The sequence below is a fragment of the Paramormyrops kingsleyae genome, chromosome 14 (assembly GCF_048594095.1).
Source record: "Paramormyrops kingsleyae isolate MSU_618 chromosome 14, PKINGS_0.4, whole genome shotgun sequence".
Lineage (NCBI taxonomy): Eukaryota > Metazoa > Chordata > Actinopteri > Osteoglossiformes > Mormyridae > Paramormyrops > Paramormyrops kingsleyae.
In genome coordinates, this window is record NC_132810.1 from 28,432,450 (window position 1) to 28,455,666 (window position 23,217).

At 38.6% G+C, this 23,217-nt stretch overlaps 1 protein-coding gene across 1 annotated transcript in view; it reads left to right on the forward strand.

Moving 5' to 3' along the window:
• Positions 1-23,217, forward strand: part of strn3 (striatin, calmodulin binding protein 3) — a 98,032-nt gene that overhangs the window by 48,982 nt on the left and 25,833 nt on the right. Inside the window, exons 2-12 of the mRNA XM_023792171.2 lie at positions 6,016-6,119; positions 6,276-6,349; positions 14,187-14,268; positions 16,554-16,730; positions 16,966-17,107; positions 18,498-18,639; positions 20,656-20,789; positions 20,926-21,101; positions 21,293-21,340; positions 21,505-21,626; positions 22,658-22,825. Coding sequence (XP_023647939.1) covers positions 6,016-6,119; positions 6,276-6,349; positions 14,187-14,268; positions 16,554-16,730; positions 16,966-17,107; positions 18,498-18,639; positions 20,656-20,789; positions 20,926-21,101; positions 21,293-21,340; positions 21,505-21,626; positions 22,658-22,825 — 1,369 coding nt within the window. The remainder of the gene's footprint in view (positions 1-6,015; positions 6,120-6,275; positions 6,350-14,186; positions 14,269-16,553; positions 16,731-16,965; positions 17,108-18,497; positions 18,640-20,655; positions 20,790-20,925; positions 21,102-21,292; positions 21,341-21,504; positions 21,627-22,657; positions 22,826-23,217) is intronic.

The window sequence follows — 23,217 nt, forward strand, 5'->3', positions numbered from 1 at the left end:
AAAAAAAGAAACGTCCCTTTTTCAGGACTGTGTATTTCAACAATAATGTTGTAAAAATCCAAATAACTTTACAGATCTTCATTGTAAAGGGTTTAAACAATGTTTTCCATGCATGTTCAATTAACCATAATCAATTAATTAACATGCACCTGTGGAATGGTTGTTAAGACCTTAACAGCTTACAGAAAGTAGGCATTTAAGGTCACAGTTCTAAAAGCGCAGGACACTAAAGAGACTTGTCTACCAACTGTGAAAAACACCCAAAGAAAGATGCCCAGGCTTCATCTGCGTGAACGTGCATTAGGCATGTTGCAGGGAGGCATGAGGACTGCTGATGTGGCTAGGGCAATAAATTGCCATGTCCGCACTGTGAGACGCCTAAGGCAGCGCTACAGGGAGACAGGAAGGACATCTGATCATCCTCGCAGTGGAAGACCACGTGTAACAACACCTGCACAGGATCGGTACATCCGAATATCACACCTGCGTGACAGGTACAGGATGGCCACAACAACTGCCCGAGTCACACCAGGAACACACAATCCCTCCATTAGTGCTCAGACTGTCCGCAATAGGCTGAGAGAGGCTGGACTGAGGGCTTGTGTGTTCCTGGTGTGACTCGGGCAGTTGTTGTGGCCATCCTGTACCTGTCACGTAGGTGTGATGTTCGGATGTGCATGTTAATTAATTGATTATGGTTAATTGAACATGCATGGAAAACATTGTTTAAACCCTTTACAATGAAGATCTGTAAAGTTATTTGGATTTTTACAACATTATTGTTGAAATACACAGTCCTGAAAAAGGGACGTTTCTTTTTTTGCTGAGTATATGTATTCAGCCTGTGTAAACATGCACGATGCTATCACAGCGAATGTGAAGCTGAGACTGAAGCGTTACCCTATGTTTCCGCTGAGAGACGTGCCGTGCGACTCATTTCCCCGCGCATGCATACAAGTTATCTTAGGTCGGCGTTCACGGTTTTACCTCTGAGATTCAGATCGAGCTCTAGGTAATTTTTTTTTAACTGGTTCGTTCAACTTTTAAGAAATTCGAGTTCCAATGAGTTCGAGAATTGAGGTACCACTGTACTAAACTTTCAAAAGTTTTGAGTACAACTAAGCATTTCTCACTTTGGCCCGCAACTGGGCACACAACAAATACAAACAAATACTATTGGTTGTGTTACTGTCTGGTGGCTGTGGCTCAGTATTTCTGACTAATGATATGCCAAAACAGTGCTTCATTAACAATTTGCTAAATTCTCTAACCCCACTAGATGGTGCTCTCTGCTCAAAAAAGGGCTCAAAGCATGCCTCAAAGTAAACCAAGAGCATCATCTAGTGGGGTCATAAAATGCAGGAAATGGTTCATGAAGCATCGTTTTGGTTACACTACTCCCAATTCTCAATTATCGACAAGTAGGCAAATTTGGCACGTTTATTTAGGTGATGACTAGGCAAATCTCATGAGACTCATAAGACCCATAGGAGATGTTTGTGATATAATTTATTAATGTACAGTAAAATCCAGTTATAACAGAATTCAAGGGACCTGGCAAAGTCAGTTATATCCGAAGTCCGTTATGCCCAGAATACAACTACAAGACACCATTTACTCATGCCATACCCCAGCAGACACACTTGTGGTATAGTAGGGCTGGTCCGAATACCATTTTTTGAGCTTCGAGTATTCGGTGGGAGGGGGCTGAATATATTCTTATCTCTAATAAAAGCAGGAATCTCTCTGTGTGTGTCTGTTGCATTTTTATGTCGAGAACCGTTCATCCAACTGCTGCGGACGCAAGGGAGTGCAAAGTCACATTTTTGTGTAATATGGATACAGGCAAGTCGCGACACTTTCAGAATGATTAAAATTTTAATAAATGACAGAACAGCACGAGCCGAAAGCCGGGCGCTACATGCGGCCCGGGCAGGGTTTATATTATTTAAGAACGAACACTGCACTATAATACAAAACAATAACAGGTCTGTTAGAGCAATACTTTAAATAAGGTAGCCCAACATTTATCAATTAACGAAGTTCAACGAATTTAATAAATAAAGAACACGCCAGCAGCATACTTTCAATAAAATCACACATTTTAATTAACGAACAGTTTAAATAAAATTAAATGAATTCCCTTAATAAAAACAGAAAACAACTTGTTGTGCTGTAGTGGTAGGCCAGTTTCAAATCGCATATTTGATACACTGCCTTTGTTTTGTCTTCAGTCAATTTAAAGTGCTCCCACACAACTGAGGTCTTCGGCATTTTTGTCTTCTCTCTGAGATAAAATAAATCCATGGGCGTAAATCCCGGGGGGGACGGAGGGGACATGTCCCCCCCATCCGAGGGTTGTCCCCCCAAAAAAAATTAAAAAATCTATTGTGAAAAAAATATGTATGTATATCTAAAATAATTCTGTAAGTAGAAAAAAAAACAAACGCAAAAAATGCATTTAGAAACAGTTGAGTTCCCCCTCCCCTTCCTCACAGTGGTTTGGCCAACTGCCTGCTTTCCCAGGTCATCTCACCTACTCTTCACACACGAATCAGGTGTGTGGCTGCGGCTCAATTAATGTTGAACTCCAGTAAGTAGGGTATTTTATTCACTTTAAATAAAGCGATTCTCTTTAATGTAGTTGATGCAGACTCATTCATAAATTAGTTGCAGCAAAAATGCTGATTACCGATGTAATTTTCCACGAATCTGCTATATTAGCGATTAAAATATAACTTATCTAGTTAACGTTAGCTTGTTTACAATAGCTTGTTGCATAGTGCACTGCAACTAACACGCCAAAGCCATTTCCCATGCATTGTTTTATTTGTGACAACTTGGCATAATGGTAACTTAACATTAACGGCCACAATTAGCATATTGTTTAGCTGTGCATTTATTAAATGAGCACTGTGCTACGTCCGAACTGACCCCACTGTATTTTTTTTGTTTAAACAATATCTATTATGCATTTAAACAGTCATGTTTAAATTTTATTGTATGTTGATGGCTTGACTGTAAACAACATAACAAACAATGCAATAAATAGTTCTGAAAAATCTGCTTTGTCATTGAACCTGAGAAAAACTTTGAAAATAGCCATAATGACGCAGTCTCCATGCTACAATAATAATGATAGAAGCAAAGTTTTTCATTGTGGGGACACATCTTTATAAGTACAATTTAACTGTATTATTTGTGTCCCCTTCAAAAATTGCTCATGAGAAATTTTATATTTATTGTCCCCCCCTACTGTTAAATGAAATTTACGCCCATGAGTAAATCACGATGTTGGCGTTGCCGCAAGGGCTAGTCATTTAAGCGCGAATGAGAACCGTTTCGCAGGGATCGATGTCACGTGTTATTTTTTTTTTTCCCCCGAATATTTGAATCTCAAAATGAAAACTCGAATGCCATCCCTCCAAACGAATATTCGAATATTCGAATATTCTGGTCCAGCCCTATGGTATAGATTATTATATTGTACATGTAGTAATCCAACTTTACCTGACCGGATGTGTGATTATTAATAATCCTGGCTACGCATCTGCGCTGCATATCACCGGTACACCACGCGCCTTGTAGGCGGAGCCTGTATGTCCATTATAGCCAAACAAAACTACAGCTAAAAGTGGCCCTGGGGACCAAATTGTTTGTCCGTTATAAGCGAAATTCCGTTATATGCGAGTCCACTATATCCGTCGAAGCCAGCGCGGGTGGCAATAACTACGGACTTGTGGACTTCGCTAACCACCGAATCGTATATGACGCTAACCTGTCATTACATAAATGAATGGAAAATTCACAGCGCAGTATTAGAGATGCGAGGTTTCGAGGAAAGACACACAGCTGTGAACATTGGCAACTACCTGAAAGATGCAACAGAAAAGTGGCTGTTAAGCTCTGGAAAAGTAATGGCATGTGTGCACGACAACGCTGCTAACATGGTTCTGGCAAATCAAAGTCTTTGAGAATCAGTGCCCTGTTTCGCACACACCCTGCAACTTGCAATCAATGAGGGCTTCAATGTTGCAACTCTAAAAAATGTAATAGCTGCAAGTAGCCGCTTGGTATCAAATTTTCACCACAGCACAGTAGCTACAGCCGCGCTAAGGCAGAAACAACAAGAACAAAATATACCCGACCATAAGCTTATTCAGCATTGTCGCACGCGGTGGAATTCGGTGTGTGACATGTTCGAACGCGTTTTGGAACAGAGGTGGGCTGTGTGTGCTGTTCTGTCCGATCGCAATGTTACAAAACTTGCAGATGCGAGGACACTTGACCTAAAAGATGAGCACTGGGACACTGTGGAAGAACTGACACCTGTTCTCAAGTCTCTTAAGTGTGCCACAACTACAATGTGTAGTGAGACCCATGTTTCCAGTTCAATGGTCTATCCGATCACACACAGTCTCATCACTAGACATTTAAACACACAGAGGAGTGAGTCTCCAAGAGTGTCTGAATTTAAAAATGCCATAGCCGAATCTCTGAAACAGCGCATAGTCGCAGTTGCTGAGGATGCTGAGAAAGTGTATCTGCCTCAGATTGCAGCGGCTTTGGATCCAAGACACAAACATCTCAAGTTTCTTGAGACAAAGCTTCGGGAGAGAGTAAAAAAGAATCTGAAGCAGCTTTGCGAGACAATCCCAAATCCTGTCAGACCCATACAAAGTAAGCCCGACTCAGCAACGGCGCTCGACACTCTTTTCGGCAAGGACTACGGCATGAGTGATGTTTCTCCGCATGACACCGAAATCGAAAGCTACTTCAGGGAGCCATGCATCTCTGTAAACCAGGATCCTTTATTGTGGTGGAAAGTAAATGAGTCTCAATTTGCAAAGCTAAGCACCCTTGCCCAGTGGTACCTGGCTGTTCCTGCAACTTCTGTGCCTGCTGAGTGCATTTTTTCCACCGCTGGTCTAATTGTAAATAGACTCCGCACTCGGCTTTCATCTGAGCACGTAGACCGACTGATCTTTTTGAATAAAAATATGTCGTCCTTATGTTAATTTTTCTTAGCCATGCATGGTAAAATATTTAGCGGGGCTTCAGTTGCCGTTGTTTTAAAGTAACGGGAGAAGCGCATCCACTACTTTATGATTGGCACGTGGTTCAAGCTCACATGCATTTTGTGTAGATAAATGCAATTTGTAATATAACATTTACATATTTATGTATCTAGGCTATGTGATTAATTTTATATACAATGCGTCATGTAGAAAAAGCGCTTCAGCTTCACCTCATGCTGTAATTTCTTTTAAATGTTTACTGTATACTGTGACGCAAACACAATCCACCCCCGATTAATCGAGTACTCGTTTCTCAAACCTGTGGATTACGCGAAATGAAATATGATCAAAAATGCCCATCCCTATTGTGATTGTCACGATAACTCATAAAACTCCCCCCAAACTATTGATATTGGTTTTCAAAATAATCAGCTATCTGTATTGGCCAGAATTTTTTTATTAGTGCATCACTAATTTTGCTGGTGACATTCATTAATTGGCTGTTACCTAATCCTGTTAGTGACAACATTATTATGCAGTATAATCAAAGAAAATAATTCATTTGTACATTTTAAGTATTTTTTTTTATTATTTAAATGGTAAAAATGAAGACTGGATAGTAATGTGACTGCTAGTTAGCTAACATTCAAAGTATCCACCTCTGTGTTTAAACCTCACAGGTGATGTAGAAGTTCACACTATAAATTAGCAGATGGTGATTTTTATGCAATACTCATTGAGTAGCATCATAATTTGTTGCTAAGTGGTCATTTACATGTTGATGACAATTACAACATGCATATGTACCTGCTCTGTGAGTGTTGCTCAGATTCCCATGCCAGCCAATCAATCCAAAAACTAATAGAAGTAATCTTCAAATATCCCTTTTGGTGAAAATAGTTTATTTAAGACCAAAATGTCAAACACTAGACAAGTGTTCATATGAACTTATTTTGTGATATGTAGAAATTGATAAAATCTCTTTTTTGTCTTGCAGGCTCGAATAGCATTTCTTCATGGAGAAAGAAAAGGTCAAGAAAATTTAAAGAATGATCTAGTTAGAAGAATCAAAATGTTAGAATATGCATTAAAACAAGAAAGGTGAGTTATAAGTTTTAGTAAGTCCCTGTTTAATTGTATTTTTATTTCTGTTCCTAGGCCTTTGTTGCATTGAATAATAATAAGGACTAATTGAATAATAATAAGGACTAATTGAATAATAATAATGGTAAAAAAACTATCTTTTGTTTATTCTAGAGCTAAATATCATAAATTAAAATATGGAACAGAACTAAACCAAGGTGAAGTGAAGATGCCCAGCTTTGAATCAGGTAGGAGCATGTTCGAGGTGGCTTGTGGGATTGCTGTAGAGGCTGCTGGGATTGCTGCACTGTGAGGGAGTGGTGTAGATGCTGTGTGCACTTGTGTTGTGCGCCTGTTGAAGCGGTTGACTAGAATTATTTGGAAGAATATTTGAGTGTTTGTGTGCCAGTATGGTTACATGGGTGGTTGTTTAATTTTTTATTTTAATTTTTTTTCTTAGTCTGCATGAGTACTATTCTGTTCTTGTTAATAGATAGCACGAGTTATCTATAGCTATGGGTGTCGTGCGAATGGCGTTTCTGTCCACATACCTTCACAACAAACACTCGTGGGGTAATATTATCTAATGTCGGTAACATTAACTCGAAAAAGACAATTGCTTCTGAGCTTTACTCTGTCGCTAGTCGGGGATCTGGCAGTAGCCTGCTTTGAGAGGGTTTTTTTTGGCCTCCCGAGAGCAACTTTGTTTTATTTTAGTTAAACGTAGTTCAGCAGCAAGTTAGTCTAGGGTAGGTAATTGTTAATTTGGTTATTTTAGAAGTTTAAATTCAAAGGTTGTCAACTCGAACACTGTTGGATAATTAAGTTCCGATTTAACGCAAGTGTTAATTTAGTGTTTTATTGTACTTGGCACTTCATTGTTTTAACTATACGTTAATTAGATCAACTAAAAGTTAAATACGCTATATTAATATACTGGGCTAGGAGTAAAGGACAGGGTCATAGTGAGTTAGGTAATTATGGGGCCAGCTCAGTGTTGTGTTTACAAGATTCTTGCCCTTCTGGATGTTTGCATCCAGTCAGACTTCATCTGCGAGCAATGTAAGTTTGTGGACTCACTCATGGTCAAGTTTCGTGACCTCGAGGAGCAACTGGCTCTCATCTGACACAACAAGGAGTTAGAGGGGAGAGTTAATACGCCTTTTAGGGAGACGGTGTGTACATCACAAGCGGGGAGGGGGGAGAATGAAGAACAGATAGGTCGAGAGCACTTGGTGAACGTAGGTCGTAGACATAGAAAAGGGCATACACAGTTCACAGAGGCGGCATCACCTGAAGAGACGGTGTCTAACCGCTTTTCAGGTGCATCCAGCGACATAGGCAAGGGCAGGAGGGCTGTTCTGCAGGATAAATTTATAGAAGTCGCGGATAAGCTTAGATGCAGAACATCCACGGTGGTATTCTCTGGAATACTTCCCGTACCACGTGCAAGCCAGGCTAAGTTAGCTGAGATAAGGAGATTAAATGCGTGGCTAAAAGGGTGGTGTAGGAAAGAGGGGTTCAGGTTTATGGGGCACTGGAAGACCTTCTGGAACAGGTGGGACCTGTTCAAGCCAGACAGGTTGCATCTGAACCAAAGGGGAATCAGTGTATTAGGGAGGCGTATTTGTAGAGTAGTAGTGAGGAATGTTTAAACTAGGGACTGGGGGGGGGGGCAGGGAGGTTAGTTAAGAATATAGGTGGGGAGAGATGGAAATTCCCAATTAATATTAAAATTGGGCACTGTAAAAGGCCTACCCTTTGTGGTCTGTATTTAAACACTAGGAGTATTAAAAACAAAATTCATGATTTAATTTTACCAGACACAACATTACAGGAATAACTGAAATATGGATGAGTGACAATGATGGAAAAGAATATAATATGGACGATTATACGTTGTTCCGTAGAGACCGGATAGGCAAGAAGGGAGATGGTGTTGCAGTATACGTAAAAGAAAACTTGCAGGCAGACTGATAAAAATAAAAGTACAGAAGCTGTATGGATAAAACTAGATGCTAAAAACTCAAATGGCCTAATTTTCGGTGTTTTTTATAGAGCACCTAATGTAGCTGCAGAGGAAATCAGAATGTTATATGATGATATCAGGATTATGAGTAATAAAAATGGTGTGGTGGTTATGGGTGATTTTAATATACCTGGGATACAGTGAGATATAGTCTTCAGCTCTTCTGTAAATGAACTTGAGATGGTGGAATTAGTACAGGATTGTTTTTTTACTCAGCTTGTTAATACTCCTACCAGGGGAGAAGCCCTTCTTGATCTTGTTTTCTCTAATAACCAGGATAGGATTGGAAAATTAGAGGTTTTAGAACCACTGGACGGTAATGATCATAACATGGTTAAATTCGAGGTTAATTTTAGTGTCCAAAGAGCAAAGTCCAAAACAAAAATATACAATGTTAGGAAGGCTAACTTTAATGGTATGAGACTGAAACTAGAAACTGTAAACTGGATGAAGTTAAATAGCAAAACAATTGAAGAGGCATGGGATTTTTTTAAAAGCACATTGTTGCAAGTGCAAGAGGACTTCATACCTGTTTCCAGCAAAACTAAATCTAGGAAACTGCAACCAAGGTGGTTTACTAAGGAAATTAAGAATAAAGCCAGGAGGAAAAGGGCTCTGTTCCACAATTGGAAAATAACTAATGATTTCAAAATTAAGCAGGAGTATCTAAGTCTACAGGCAGAGTTAAAAAATAACATTAGACTCTCCAAGAGGAATGTAGAAAGAAAAATTGCATTGAAGGCTAAGGATGACAATAAAAGTTTCTTCCAATACTTTAACTCCAAAAGAGCTCTAAAAGCTGAAATCACTCATTTGTAGGATAGTAAGGGCCTTATAATTGAAAAAGAAATTGATATAGTAAATGAGTTAAATGATTATTTTACACGGGTGTTCACAGTAGAGAACATGAGTAACTTACCACCATTTAGTACGAATACAGCGTCGTCTACAACCAATAAATGTATAACTGAGGCTGATGTGGTACTAAGCCTAGCTAAGCTCAAAATAAATAAATCACAGGGCCCTGATGGCATCTTACCTGTAGTTTTAAAAGAGATGAGGGATATTATTAGCCAACCTTTAACTTTTAATATTACAGAAAGCGTTATCTGCAGGTATAGTACCTTCAGATTGGAAGCACGCTAATATAACTAAATATAACATATTCAAAAAAGGGGATAGAAGTAATCCAGTAAACTATTGGCCAATCAGTTTAATTAGCATTACTGGAAAAATAATGGAAGCTATAATACAAGTGAAAATGGTAGATTACCTGGATTCTGAGGGATAGCCAACATGGATTTAGGAGAGGTAGATCATGTTTAACGAATCAACTTGAGTTCTTTGAGGAAGCTACAAGTGAAATTGATCACAAAAAAGCCTATGATGTGATCTACTTAGATTTCCAGAAGGCCTTTGATGTTGTCCCCCACAAATGGCTCTTGCTTAAGTTCAAAGCTGCAGGGATTTTAGGAACTGTAGCAGCTTGGATTGAAAACTGATTAACAAACAGGAAGCAGTGAGTAGTTATTAGAGGCATGTTATAATGGGCCTGCGCTCACAGTGGGGTACCGCAGGGTTCAATTTTAGGACCACTGTTTTTCCGAATTTACATTAATGATATTGACACCAATATATACAGTAAACTGGTTAAATTTGCAGATGACACCATGATGAGTGGTGTAGCAGATACTGATCTAGCAGCAGAGATGCTACAACGGGATCTTGATTTAATTAGCGACTGGGCTGAGACTTGGCAGATTAAATTTTACATAGATAAATGTAAGGTAATCCGTGCAGGGAGCAGAAATATAAATTACAGATATTTTCTGGGTTCCGCTGAAATAAATGTGGCTGATTATGAGAAAGACCTCGGTGTGTATGTTGATGCTTCCATGTCCCACTCTCACCAGTGTGGTGAAGCAATTTAAAAGACCAATAGGATGTTGGGTTACATCTCTAGGTGTGTGGAGTTTAAGTCAAGGGAGGTGATGCTACGATTATATAATTCCTTGGTAAGACCCCACCTTGAGTATTGTGTGCAGGTTTGGTCACCATACCTTAAGAAGGACATTGCTACCTTGGAAAGGGTGCAACATAGGGCTATGAGAATGATTCCTGGTCTTAGAGGAATGTCTTATGAGGAGAGGTTAGCTGAGCTGAATCTGTTTAGCCTCAAGCAAAGGAGACTAAGGGGGGACATGATCCAGGTATATAAGATTATAACAGGTCTGGATGCTGTTCAGCCAAATGGCTATTTCAATATTAGTTTAAATACTAGAACTCGTGGCCATAAGTGGAAATTAGCGGGAGAACATTTTAAAATGAATTTGAGGAAGCACTTCTTTATACAGCATGTAGTTGGAGTATGAAATAGTCTTCCTGCTAGTGTAGCACACGCTAAAACCCTTGGCCCAGTTGTTCAAAAGTAATCCAGTGGGATTTCAGATAACGGATTGAATTGAATCTTGAAAACGGTTGTTCAAAGGAAATAGATGGATTCTGAAATCAAATCAGATCACCTAATCTAATCTCGGTTTTAATCTGGATCAAACCTTCATTTTGTTTTGTTCGAAAGTTTGTGTTTGAATTGGGATACATTTGATCCAAAAAATCAGGATAATCCTGATCCCGACACAAGGGTGGATTCAAGGGTGGATTTCTGGCACAAAATTAAATAAAACTTGATCATGATAAAGCTTGATAAAAATAATATGACAGAACTTGAAAAATTGATCACAAAAGCGGATGCTGATGGTATATACATTTTAGTGCTGTCAAACGATTAAATTTTTTAATCAGATTAATCACAGGGTTGCTGTGGATTAATTTCGATTAATCACGATTAAATATCCTTCATTCTTAATCTATATTAATCACATTTCATTTTGCTTGAGCAAACAGGAAAAAAGGGAATATATATAAACACTTAACATGTTTATTGAACATCTTGAACACGAGTCGGATGCATTCCATCTGCCACAGAAGTGCAATACCATGGACCCATATCAAAAAGATTTTTTGCTTAGCCAGACAACTTGTCGGATTTAAGGTACCTCAGTTTAAATGGTTCGTTCACTTACAATCAGCACGAACTACCGTAAATCCGACAAATAATCCGACTAATCATGAAATCCAATTCTAGCCCGGTTAATTGCCATTGTTAGCAATATCAGTTGATAACACATTATGCGTGGTGCTTTACGTATAAAACTCCGTAGCAACACATCCACAGATAAGATGGACGGTATAGTGTGTGCGACCGATTTAACGAGCCACAAATGAGAAGTGGTGCTTAAACAGTATAAAACTAAAACTTTCCCTTCTGTTGATAAAGGGCGCAGCCATCTTGGATTCTGAACTCGGGATCCTCTGTGCTGCTCCAAGATTTCTCGGATCTCTGAGAAATGGGAGCACGCATATCGTCACTTCTGGCCTCAAAACTCTGAATCCGACTCGGAATACGAGTTCCGAGGGCAAATGGAACGCACCAAAACTGCCCGAAATGGGTTAACAAAGACATTTCAGGGATTTTGAGTCATTCTGCGCTGCAGATGGGTTAATTGCGTTAATTTTAATCAGATTAATCATGATGATGGATTAATCCGCGTTATCCCGTTAATTTTGACAGCCCTAATACATTTATTTATATTTTGTACAATTATTGAACTAGGACAGTGGCAGTGAAAATAAAGTAGGAAATAAGACATGAAGCCTTTCAGTATAGTCAAGGGAAAAACAATCCCCGTGAGAGATCTGTACTCAAACAAAATCTCAAAGCTCAGAATAAAATTCTCTACTGTCCATTGTATTTTAATAAAAATGACAATAGTTACTATTATTCAATTCACCAGTCAGAAGTAATGTCTTACAATTGCATCCCTGACCACATGTCCAGTGTGTCCCTCATTTTGAGAGAACATTGGAGGTTGCTCTGGTTTATTGTGGTGTTTTCTGTTTGTTCAAATTAAAACACATAATGGTCTACCTGTTGTTCTTGACATAGCCAGTAGGCTACACTGTTGGTTCCATTTAATGCACTAGTAAACCGGATTCGGTCATCCTGCAAATTCTGTATTTGTATAACAGTGATCCAATCCAGTGTTGCTTTGAAAAACCAGCATAATGATAAAAGTAAAATCGGTTATCAAATCCTGGATAGCAAAACAAGGGATTTCAAAATCCGGATTACTTTGATCTGGATTAAATTGATTGAAGAACTGGGCCCTGGGTTCAGAGCTAGATTTGAACAACTCTGAGCTATTAGATAAGTTCTCCCCAAATGAGCTTAATGGGCTGAATTGCTTCCTCTCGTTTGTAAATTTCTTATGTTCGGCATTGTATTTAAATCATGCAGCAGTTAACGTTATGTGCTGTTTTTCCAGTGGGAATGCTCTGTATCCTGCTATAATTGACACCTTTAAAAGGTCTGTTTTCAGCCAACATTGTAAAGAATAACAATACTATACACATTATCCATTATTCCTAGCTTTGTTTCAGCAGTCACAGGGGTAGTCTAGTTAAAATACTTTACCTATTGCTGTGAAATTGATTTTGCATAGTTGGAAATAGCTTGTAACGTGAGTTTATGAAAAGTAAAACCAACCATTTTTAGCATACATTTGTCTATTAATTGGTATTGTTTTAGCCAGTGTTTGTGGGTGAAGGGTACTATCCTTGCTATCATTCTGAGAGCCAGACAGCAACCATCGACTGATGTACAGGAAAATATGCAACCTTTTTAATTAATATTAGAAAAGTGGAGGGATTTGAATGGAAAACTTTTAATGTATGATGTTGGGATATTGGCTTATGCAGTTTTCCATTTGAATGGCGAGCTGGAGTTAAATTGAACTACAATATTTTGCCATGTGAAAAAAGCCTCCAGTGTTAATTCTGCATATTTTTCCATTAAGCATTCTAGACCAAGTACATTTTTTCATGGCTGGTGACAAAATAAGAATTTAACAATGTCTTTCTCAGGTGATAAGTGAGAAAATGGAGAGCATTATTCATATTATTATATGGGCAAATACCAGATTACTCTTAAGAATTATCCCAAGTAGAGGGGAATGGTCAAACTTCAAAATTCAGTGAACTTCATCTTTCTTTTAAATTATTTAGTGAAATCATTTTAATGAGGGAAATTTATAAGTAATGTTGAGTAAAGGTTTTTTCCTGTGACATGGCTTGCCACTGCATTTAATAAATGATAAATAAATCCTGCTGGCTTTTACTGACACAAGGCCAGGGCTGAATCCTCTTCAGTTCTCGGAAGCCCACCCGACATTGTTGGAACTGCGCCACAGATTTGGTGGTTATTTTAAGTTTTTAGATAGGTAAAACAAATACTAGGTGGAAAAAATGTAGAAAGATCAGCCAAGACTTACAGTAGATTTTTCAAAAATATCACATGGGTATTAATTTACACTAAAAGCAAACATGATCTCACTTAAATTACTGAATTTAAGCCTTTTTGAATTTGTTGCTTTGAGTGAATGATAATGAAAGGTGTTGTAGCTAGACAGCATTGGTTAAAATATAATTGATAATTTATGATTAAGTGCACTAATTGGCAGAAAAGACTTTTGATATTAGTTGGCACTTTTGCACGTATACATAGCACTGCATCTGAAATATTAGGAAACGCCAGTTGTGGATTCCTTTGCAGATTATTGTATAAACCTATTTGATCATTTTAATTTTGTGTTTGATTTATGTTCTACAAGCAAAATTCACAAAACATTTGAAAGTTTTGCTTAGAAGCCAAAATGGATCAACTGTTTCAACTACTTTCCAGTTTCCTGGAAGACTTTTTTGGCATTCCATACATAACTGGGTTTGAATGGTGCTGCCTGTAGGGGCAAAAAGGGTATAGGCTCAAACAGCCTTGACCACAACTGAGTGTAGGCAAAGACGGGATAGAGATGGTTGTCAAAGAGGCATTGCAACACCCAGTGGAGAACAAGTGAATTCAGCATAGTCAAAATATTCTTCTGCAATTATACAGTGTCTGATACCCTCTTATGGTTTTTTTTCCCCCCCATTGTTTTCAGAAGAAACCAAAGACTCTGAGGTCCCAGCCGTTCCCCAGTATGGTCAGTTAACATGGAAACAGGGCCGACAGCTGCTCAGACAGTGAGTATAGTCTGCTGCTATACCATGAACAATTTTCCCATCAGTACATAATGTACCACGGGCATTCTGGTTTGTCATAAAACCCCATATAAGGTTTTATTTTTATGGAAAAAAAGTCACTATTTTAATTGTAAAATGAACATTAAAATGAAAAATGTGTCATAAGGTCAGTAATGATTTCAGGTCAGAGTTTCTTGTAGTCAGGTGTAGTGTTACTTCTCTTCATCACTTGTCCTGTTTGCTTAGTGGGTAGTTTATTATTATTATTATTATTATTATTAATAATAATTACATGTTATTTATATGGCTCTTTTCAGAATCTCAAACATGCTTACATAGAATAAAGTAAATGGATAAAACGATAAAGCACACTATGGATAAGGAACATCATAGGCTTGAGCAAGCAAAAAGGTTTTTAACTCGTGCTTGAAATCTGAGACAGAGACCGATAAACGAATGTCACTGGGGAGGGAGTTCCTTAGTCAGGGAGCTAAACATAAAAATGCGCGGTCACCATAACCATGGAGTTCAGATTGGGGGGGATGAGGAGAGAGCCAGAAGAGGAGGATCTAAAACTGCGGGGAGGCTGGTAGAGAAGCAGAAAAGAAAGGTATGGTGGGGCTTGGTTGTTGAGAGCTTTGAATGTCAGGAAAAGTATTTTAAAGTGGATATGTTCTTTTATAGGGAGCCAGTGAAGGCTCTGAAGTATGGGAGTGATGTGTTGGTAAAAGCAAGTGTGGGTTAATGAGTTTTTTTTTAAAAAAAAAAAAAGTATTTTCTTAATATACAAAATACTACAAAGCAACTCAGTTTGCTGTGATTGCTTACACAGCTTTAATTTATAGACTTAAACAGTTATTCAGCTTTCCCTGTACAAAGACAAAAAAATATTATCTTCAGCTTTATCGCTGTTTTTTATTTATACCAGAAATCTACCCAGAGCCCTCCTCATGAAAATGCTGTGTATTTATTTAATCTTTCTAATAGCGCTGGGTGATATAAGCAATATACAGACTTCTTAAATAGGAGAATAGGAGGTATATTGTCAATAAGTAACATTGCTTAATGGCATATATTGGCCTATCACATCATAGAAGCTCATCAGTGGTATGGTAGTCTTTCAATAGTCCATCAATCGTACCGCAAGGCAGGCTGAGTTGGCCGAGCACACCACATGCTACTGTTTTAGTAATACACATTAGTCATGGAAGAGATTAGCACTCCCTCACAGGAAACCTAATGTGTCAGTGAAGAAAGCAGCAGCTCAGCAGCCATAACATCATCTAAAAAAGGAGATACTGTGAGTAAACAAAGTAAAACGACTTTGGTGGTGTGGCAGTACTTTGTCAATTTAAATTTCGATATGGAACAGATTGATGCTGTGTACTGTAAGCTCTGCTGAAAACTTGTGCCAAATAAAACTTGAAAATACAGACGCTCATCTACTTATGAATGAGATACGTTCCGAACGGCCATTCGTAACTTGAAATGTTCGTAAGTCGCTATTCAACATCATTTTAAGGGTATATGCAAGTACAAAGAACTAGGATGCTGGGAGTACGTACACTACACTGCTGCATGGCGGGAGTAGAGGCCAGAAGTCGTACTACGCTGAATTGGCGCATAGAAAAAAAAAATGATGTTGCGGACAGGAAACAGGAGCCCAATGAACACAATTTGGACATACCATCCTCTTCGTTCATATGTCTGAAAGTTCGTAAGTTGAAAGTTTGTAAGTAGAGGAGCATCTGTACTGTGAACTTAATTCGCCACTTTGAAACATTGCCATCCAGTAGAGTATACAGGATGCACAGAATGCTTACACTCACAAACACCAGCAATTAGGGTTCAGTATTGGTTCAGAATGGGACAACATTTTATTTTTTATTACGGGGTGGATAGCAACTCTGCCAGAAATCTTTGACCTTTTCCCTGGAGCTAGCAGAAAGAAATTCAGAGAGAAAACCCAGGAACAAACTGTACTGTCTGATTTTGTAGTGTTATGCCCTACGACAAAAAAAAAAAAATGAACTATTTATTAAAATTAGATGTCATTTTGCTGTTCATCCAATTTGCCATCTTTTTCGTGTTCTAAATCAGTTTAAAAGGAATCCTAAGTGAATTTAAGCAAAAATGGAGCCTTCAAGTTAACAAACACTGACTTGAATTCTATCATGATAATTATCTGTGTAAACTGATATGGAAAAAAAACCATGATAAAATATTTTGCCATATCACCCAGCCCTATTTTCTAAACTGTGGCATGATGTTCTGCATTGTGGTAGGTATCTTCAAGAAGTTGGCTATACGGACACCATATTAGATGTGCGGTCTCAGCGGGTCCGGTCGTTATTGGGTCTGTCTGGATCTGAACAAAACGGCTCAGTTGAGACAAAAAATCTGGAACAGATTCTCAATGGTGGGGACTCTCCTGCCAAGCAAAAGGGCCAAGTCATGAAAAGGTAAGAGCATCATTTATTTATTATTTTAGTTTTTATACCCCAGTCAGTTCAGCCGTGGATTCTTTGAGTTCCTATGATGATTTATTAGGAATTAAACTATGGTTACTTTGTTTTGGAAAAGAAAGGTAATTGACTTGGCACTTCAGTTCTCCTTTCTTGACAAATAATGAGATATGTACCCAGTTGGCTTGTGTATCTTTCTTTAAAAAAAAAAATGAGGATCCTTCTTTTCCAGGAATCCGGGTGATGTTTTGGAAACATTTAACTTCTTAGAAAATGCTGATGACAGTGATGAGGATGAGGATGAGGAAGGAGATATGGTGGACGACATCTCAGACCGAACAGTAAAGCACAGAATAAACAAGCATAAAATAAAGGTGAAACTTTCTTTTTCATGTTGTCATTTTATCAAAATGCATTAATCAGTCTTGGGGGCACAAAATGGGTATCATTAGGAACTCAATGTTAGGAACACAATGATTGTATAGAATAATTATACATAAATATTTTTATTTATATTTTATGAAAGTATGTACAGCTAAGGTGGTGTTAGGTATTTCATGGATAAATGCATATGTAGGTCAGCATATTGAATCCTTTTAACGCTTAAAGCCTGAAAGAAGGTCATCCTTAGTATGGATTCTTTACAGAGTGCTTGTGATTCTTTCTGTTGATCGAGATTAATTTATTCAGGCAGGTATGTATGATACATTGCTCCTTTCCAATTGATAGGTAGTACTGCAGTAGTGATTACTCATCTTCTGGACCCCAATATGATAATTTAAATGAACTCAAAGTTACAGAGCATCTGAAAGTAAAAGCTGTTTCTTAATACCTTGTTTACTGCTGAAATTGAGCTAGCATCTGGTATTTAGTGATGGTTCATTGAATTTTCTTAAATATCATTTTTATTTATTTACTTTTTTTGACTGCAAAGAAATTGTATACATACAGCAGTGATTGCAATGTAACCAATAAATGCATACAGACATACATAAATAGATTATCTAAAGGTTTGGCATGATGCATTGTAATTGCAGTGAACTGTGTTGAATTTTGCCATCATTATCTGCCAAACTCTCAAGTCACCAATATGGAGTCATACCACCTCCTAGCCTATCATCTTAGTTAGAAAGGAAAAAGTATTTTCTGCTTGAATTATGGATCATTGAATGAATTTCAGTCAAGATGCTATTTAGTTTCAGCTTAACAGTTTCAGTACAGTCTTAGGTTCTGCCATCAATTTTTCATATTATGCTAGAGCAGGGGTCTCCAACTCCGGTCCTGGAGAGCTACTATCCAGTAGGTTTTCTGTCCCACTTGGCTTCTGATGAGCCACACCTGCTCCCGGTATTTACCTGAGAACAGGTATGGCTCATCAGAAGCCGGGTAGGATAGAAAACCTACTGGACGGTAGCTCTCCAGGACCGGAGTTGGAGACCCCTGTGCTAGAGAGTGTGAGATCTTGATTATTGAAGCAAGTCCCTCCTTCCCATTTTTTTTTTTTTTTTTTTGTATATAGCAAAGCCAGTAGCTGCTCTCATTGTGTTTTTGCTTCAATATTATTTTTGTACTGCATATCTTTCTAAACCTGTACTGCCTATCATAGCCTTTCTAAGTGGCAGCAATTTTAACCAAGTACCATTAATTGGGTTTGTAACTGTTGTTAAACATATGTCTTAAAAAGTGCTATAACTCGGAGTGTGGCGTACAGTTGTGTTATTTTTCCGAGGGCTTTGGTATCATTTAAACCTTTTCTGTGCACAGATTGGAAATGAGGGTCTAGCCTCAGACCTGCCTGACGACGCTGACACAGAGGAGGTGCTGAAGGAGTTTGACTTTCTGGTGAATGCTGAGGATGGAGAGGGTGCTGGTGAGGCGAGGAGTTCAGGAGATGGAACAGAGTGGGGTAAGACCTGGCACAGTGCGATGGCAGTGAGAATAGACAACAAGCAGAATATTTATGCAGGTCCATTTTAAACTGTACTATTATTGAAATTTGAGGGCTTAGGAGAAAATGGGGGCAGCATATTGGAGAACGTCCAAAGGATTATCTTTGTTTCCAAATAAACCAGATTTACTACATTTCGTGCAAATTAACTGACAAAATCCTGACAGTAGAGTTTTTTCTTTTTACATTCAGTAATTTTCCCAAGCCATTCCCAATTATTTTGAGAAAATATTTCAGTTAACCCTCTGGGGTCTGAGGCCTCTTTTCCACTTTCGGGGTAGTCTGACATGCCTTGACATTTAAAAATATTTCACCTATCTAAAAAACATTTATCCCAAAGTGTTACATGTGCTTTTATTCAGCACAAACTAAGCACCAATAATCTGAGACCACTGTATGTATTATTCTATTTTTTGTTAAAATCAACTTTAAACATATACTTTTCAAAAACCTATTTTCAGACATGCTGAGAAATTGTAAAAAATCACATTATAGACATTTCTAGCCAAGACTTTTGAGCTCTGAAGCTTATAGACACAGGGGCTGGCTACACATAGGTGAAAGAGACATTCTGAAATTTTATGTGGTTTGATTACTAAAGTGTTAGAACTTTGGAGTGACACTCTTTTTCTGTGTAGTCAGTGGCCTGCCCAATGAATATTGATGGGATAGGTGTCCCCACACCTGCAGTAGTTTGCATACTGTCAATGGCCCATCAGTCTGGAATGTCACTGACCTCACACCCATCACTTTGGAAAGGCAGTTTGAAATGCAAGAAAAGTAGCAACAATAAAATCCCTTTCACAGTTTATTGGTAGATGGAATGAAAAATGAAAACTGTGACCATATAAATATAGAAAGCGATAAATATGATGCCGTGACTATTATTAACGCCCTGGGGACTAGGGCATCGTCGACCACGTATATTTCTCGTGTATTTCAGTTTATATCTCGCTGAAATCTCGCTATAGAATCATGAAAAAAACTAAATCCATAATCGGTCTTCTTTTCAAAACTTCAATTGTCAGAAAGTTTTTAAAATCAGGTTAAATTGGCAAAAAAGCAAACCGTTCTTTGTTTTACTTGCATCGGGAGTGTGTAGTACTGGTCTCAGCTGAAGATCGCTATTCACATTCTAAATAGGCTGGGTTTGAACCGGCGATCGTGTGATTACAGGCACACAGGCTTAGCCCACTGAGCCATGAACACAGGGATGAAATTCGCTGCTGAAAATGGCAACATTGGCGCAAAGCTTCAGCGGCAGAGACGTATCCGTGTGCCATATTGTAGCCGATCAGTGTAAACACTACCCAGCCATGTGCTCTTGTTTATTTTGGTCACAATGGGCGTATTCATATATTTCTTTACCCAATACTAACTGTCGGATTATCATGTTATTATCATGCGAATAGCGTGATTTGCAAGTGGGAAGGCGATCAGAGCTGCTTCGAGACGTAGACGCTTAAGTCTCTTGTTCTTTCTATTCATATCACAAAGCTGTAAAAATATATTTAGTTTCTACCTATATATATTTGCGAAGTAGACCGTCCAAGGTTTCTGAGGGTGTTTTTAAATGTGTAAATGTAAAAACTTGCAGAGTTATTAAAACGGTTTGGCGAAATTTCTGGCAGGTCCCACCGGCGGGACCGCCGACCCCAGAGGGTTAATACATCATGCCTATTGCTATAGAACAGTACAAAGCCTCATATTACTTGTTTTATCTTGAATTATATTTTGTTCTTGGCTCTTAGAAAGACTTTACATGCCCGTAGATTTATATTTTTATTCTATATTTAAACTTAACCTGACTTAATGCCCAGCTTATTCTCTAAATAAGTCATCTGAATCATGGCAGGACAGCTGTTTGTGGAGACTAACATGCTTCTAACATGGTGTAACTTTATCTCTGATATGTCCCCTTTGGGATGTAATGTTATTCACTATCATTCTCCTCTGGACCTTATGTCTTTTCAGCTGAACCATTGCCATTTCCGAGTGGGGGAAAGTCCTTCATTATGGGTTCTGAAGACGTACAGGAAATAGTGTTAGGCCTCGGGGACTTGGCAGACTTAACGGTCTCCAATGATGAGGCGGAATACAGCTATGATGTAAGTGGCCTAGCTGGGTTCCCTTCCTGATCATCACTGCAGTCCTTTCCCCAAGTGGCCTAAATAAACAACATGACTGCTGTCAGACACCTCATGTACAGAATTTATTGAGTTTTCCATGATTTCTTTGCTTTAGTTGCCAGCCAGTAAGGACGCATTTAGGAAAACATGGAACCCTAAGTACACGTTACGGAGTCACTTTGATGGTGTACGTGCCCTGGCCTTTCACCCAGTGGAGCCGGTACTAGTGACTGTATCTGAGGACCACACCCTTAAGTTATGGAACCTGCAGAAGACTGTTCCTGCCAAAAAGCAAGTAACCCTCATGTGCTCTTTGGTTACATCTTGTTTTGCTTCATATGATCTGTCTGCTTTTCAGTACTCGCTTTATGTGAATGAGGTACTCCTGTCCTCCAGGGAATATGCAAGACATGATCTTTTGGCAGGCTTTTTGATGATTTTTTTATTTCTTTTTGAATAATCAGTGTGTTTTCTATTTGTAGAAGTGCCTCTTATGATGTGGAGCCCATTTATACTTTCAGAGCACACATGTAAGTTCACTCTATGGATTGGTTCACAGTAAAGATTACATTTTTGTTTTCAATGATGCTATGCTAATTGACTTTTAATTATTATACCTAAACACTATATCGTTGTATTATATAAATTCAAATAAAGCAACATGACTGTCTACATGCCCATCCCTTCTTTCCAGCGGCCCCGTTCTCTCTTTGACCGTAACATCTAGTGGGGAGCAGTGCTTCAGTGGGGGTCTGGATTCAACTATACAATGGTGGAATATTCCAAGCTCAAACGTGGATCCCTATGACACCTATGGTAAGTAAGTTAACCATAGGAGGATTTGTTGAACTGACATGGCTGTGGGATCTGCAGGTGAAACTAGGATGTGGATAGGTCTTGCCCTTTGACTTTAAGGCGGGCTTTGCTATTCACCAACTTGCTAGCGATTTAAGGTAAGAGGAGGCCATTGAGAATATTTGTTGGTTTAGAGCAGCGGTCACTAACAGGCGGACCGCGGTCCGGGTTCGGACCCAGAAGCTGTTCCATACGGACCCGGACCGATAGCCAAAACATTTAGTTATTATTTAAAACCTGACGGGGCGCTTTTATTTTAACCGGCGCAGCGTTTGTAGATTTTTCGGTAGTGGTTTAGCAGTAGAACCGCCGTTTCCCACGCCAATGAACGTCAAATGCCTTTGACCGCCAAGCAAGACTTATAGTTTGGCGTATGCAGCCCTTTGTCTGCGCTAATGTGCCTTTCGTGTTAATAGCAGCAGCGAAGCTAACACCCGCAAACAAAAAGCGTAATGTTCCTAACAGAGTGGCTGCGCTCTCCTGAAATCGTAAAGCTGAAAAGTTTTCAAGTAGCCTACAATATGTATTATATAACACGTTGGATAAATAGACGTAGTTTATTGTTGATTTCATGTTTGTTGAAGTTTCTGCATTTTAACATATGTATAAAGTAATGTTATCTGTTATATAAATAAACTCATGTGAAACAAAAAATGTACGTTTTCAGGGTTGCCAAATCTCAAGTATCTGGCGTGACACTCACGCTAGCCAGCTGGCCAAAGTTCTACAGTATGTCACGTGACAATAAATAATGTCAAAACGTTTTTGAATTATACTGAATTAATTTGATTTGACAGTCAGGTACTGATTACATACAATGTTGATGCAACTAATAGGCTACTTAAATATATATCACACTATTAAATAGTTAGACATTATAATCTTCCGGACCTTTGCTTCAAGAATTTTTGTCTAACTGGACCTCTTAAAATTTTTGTTGAATACCCCTGGTTTAGAGCCTGTATCTCTGCACCCCCCATGTCTCTTTGCAGACCCCAGTGTTCTGGCCGGGACCCTGCGGGGGCACACAGATGCAGTGTGGGGACTGGCCTACAGTGGCATAAAAAATCGGCTGCTGTCCTGTTCTGCTGATGGCACTGTGCGGCTTTGGAGTCCAGCTGAGAAGTCACCGTGCAGCTGTACCTACAATCTAGACAGGGGTGAGGTTTCCCCAAAAGGTCCTTTATTCTTGTTATCCTTTATTCATTGCTGTTCTCATGTATTTCTTATGCACAAATATTTCTTTTTCATTCACTCATTGACACACTCATTCCATCGATCCATCCAGCTTATGCAACAGGGGGTCATTATGTGGTTCTCCCTATTTGTTCTTTATTTTGTCATTATATATTATCATTATATATACAGTACCAGTCAAAAATTTGGATGCTTACTCATAGAAAGGTTTATTTGTACTAGTCTTTACATTTTAGAATGAAGACATCAGAACTATAAAATAACGTATATGGAATTATGCACTGATCAAAAAGTATTAAACAAATAAAATAATTTATTGTGGGGAGGCAGCTTTGTGGGTTGGGACGCAGAAGGT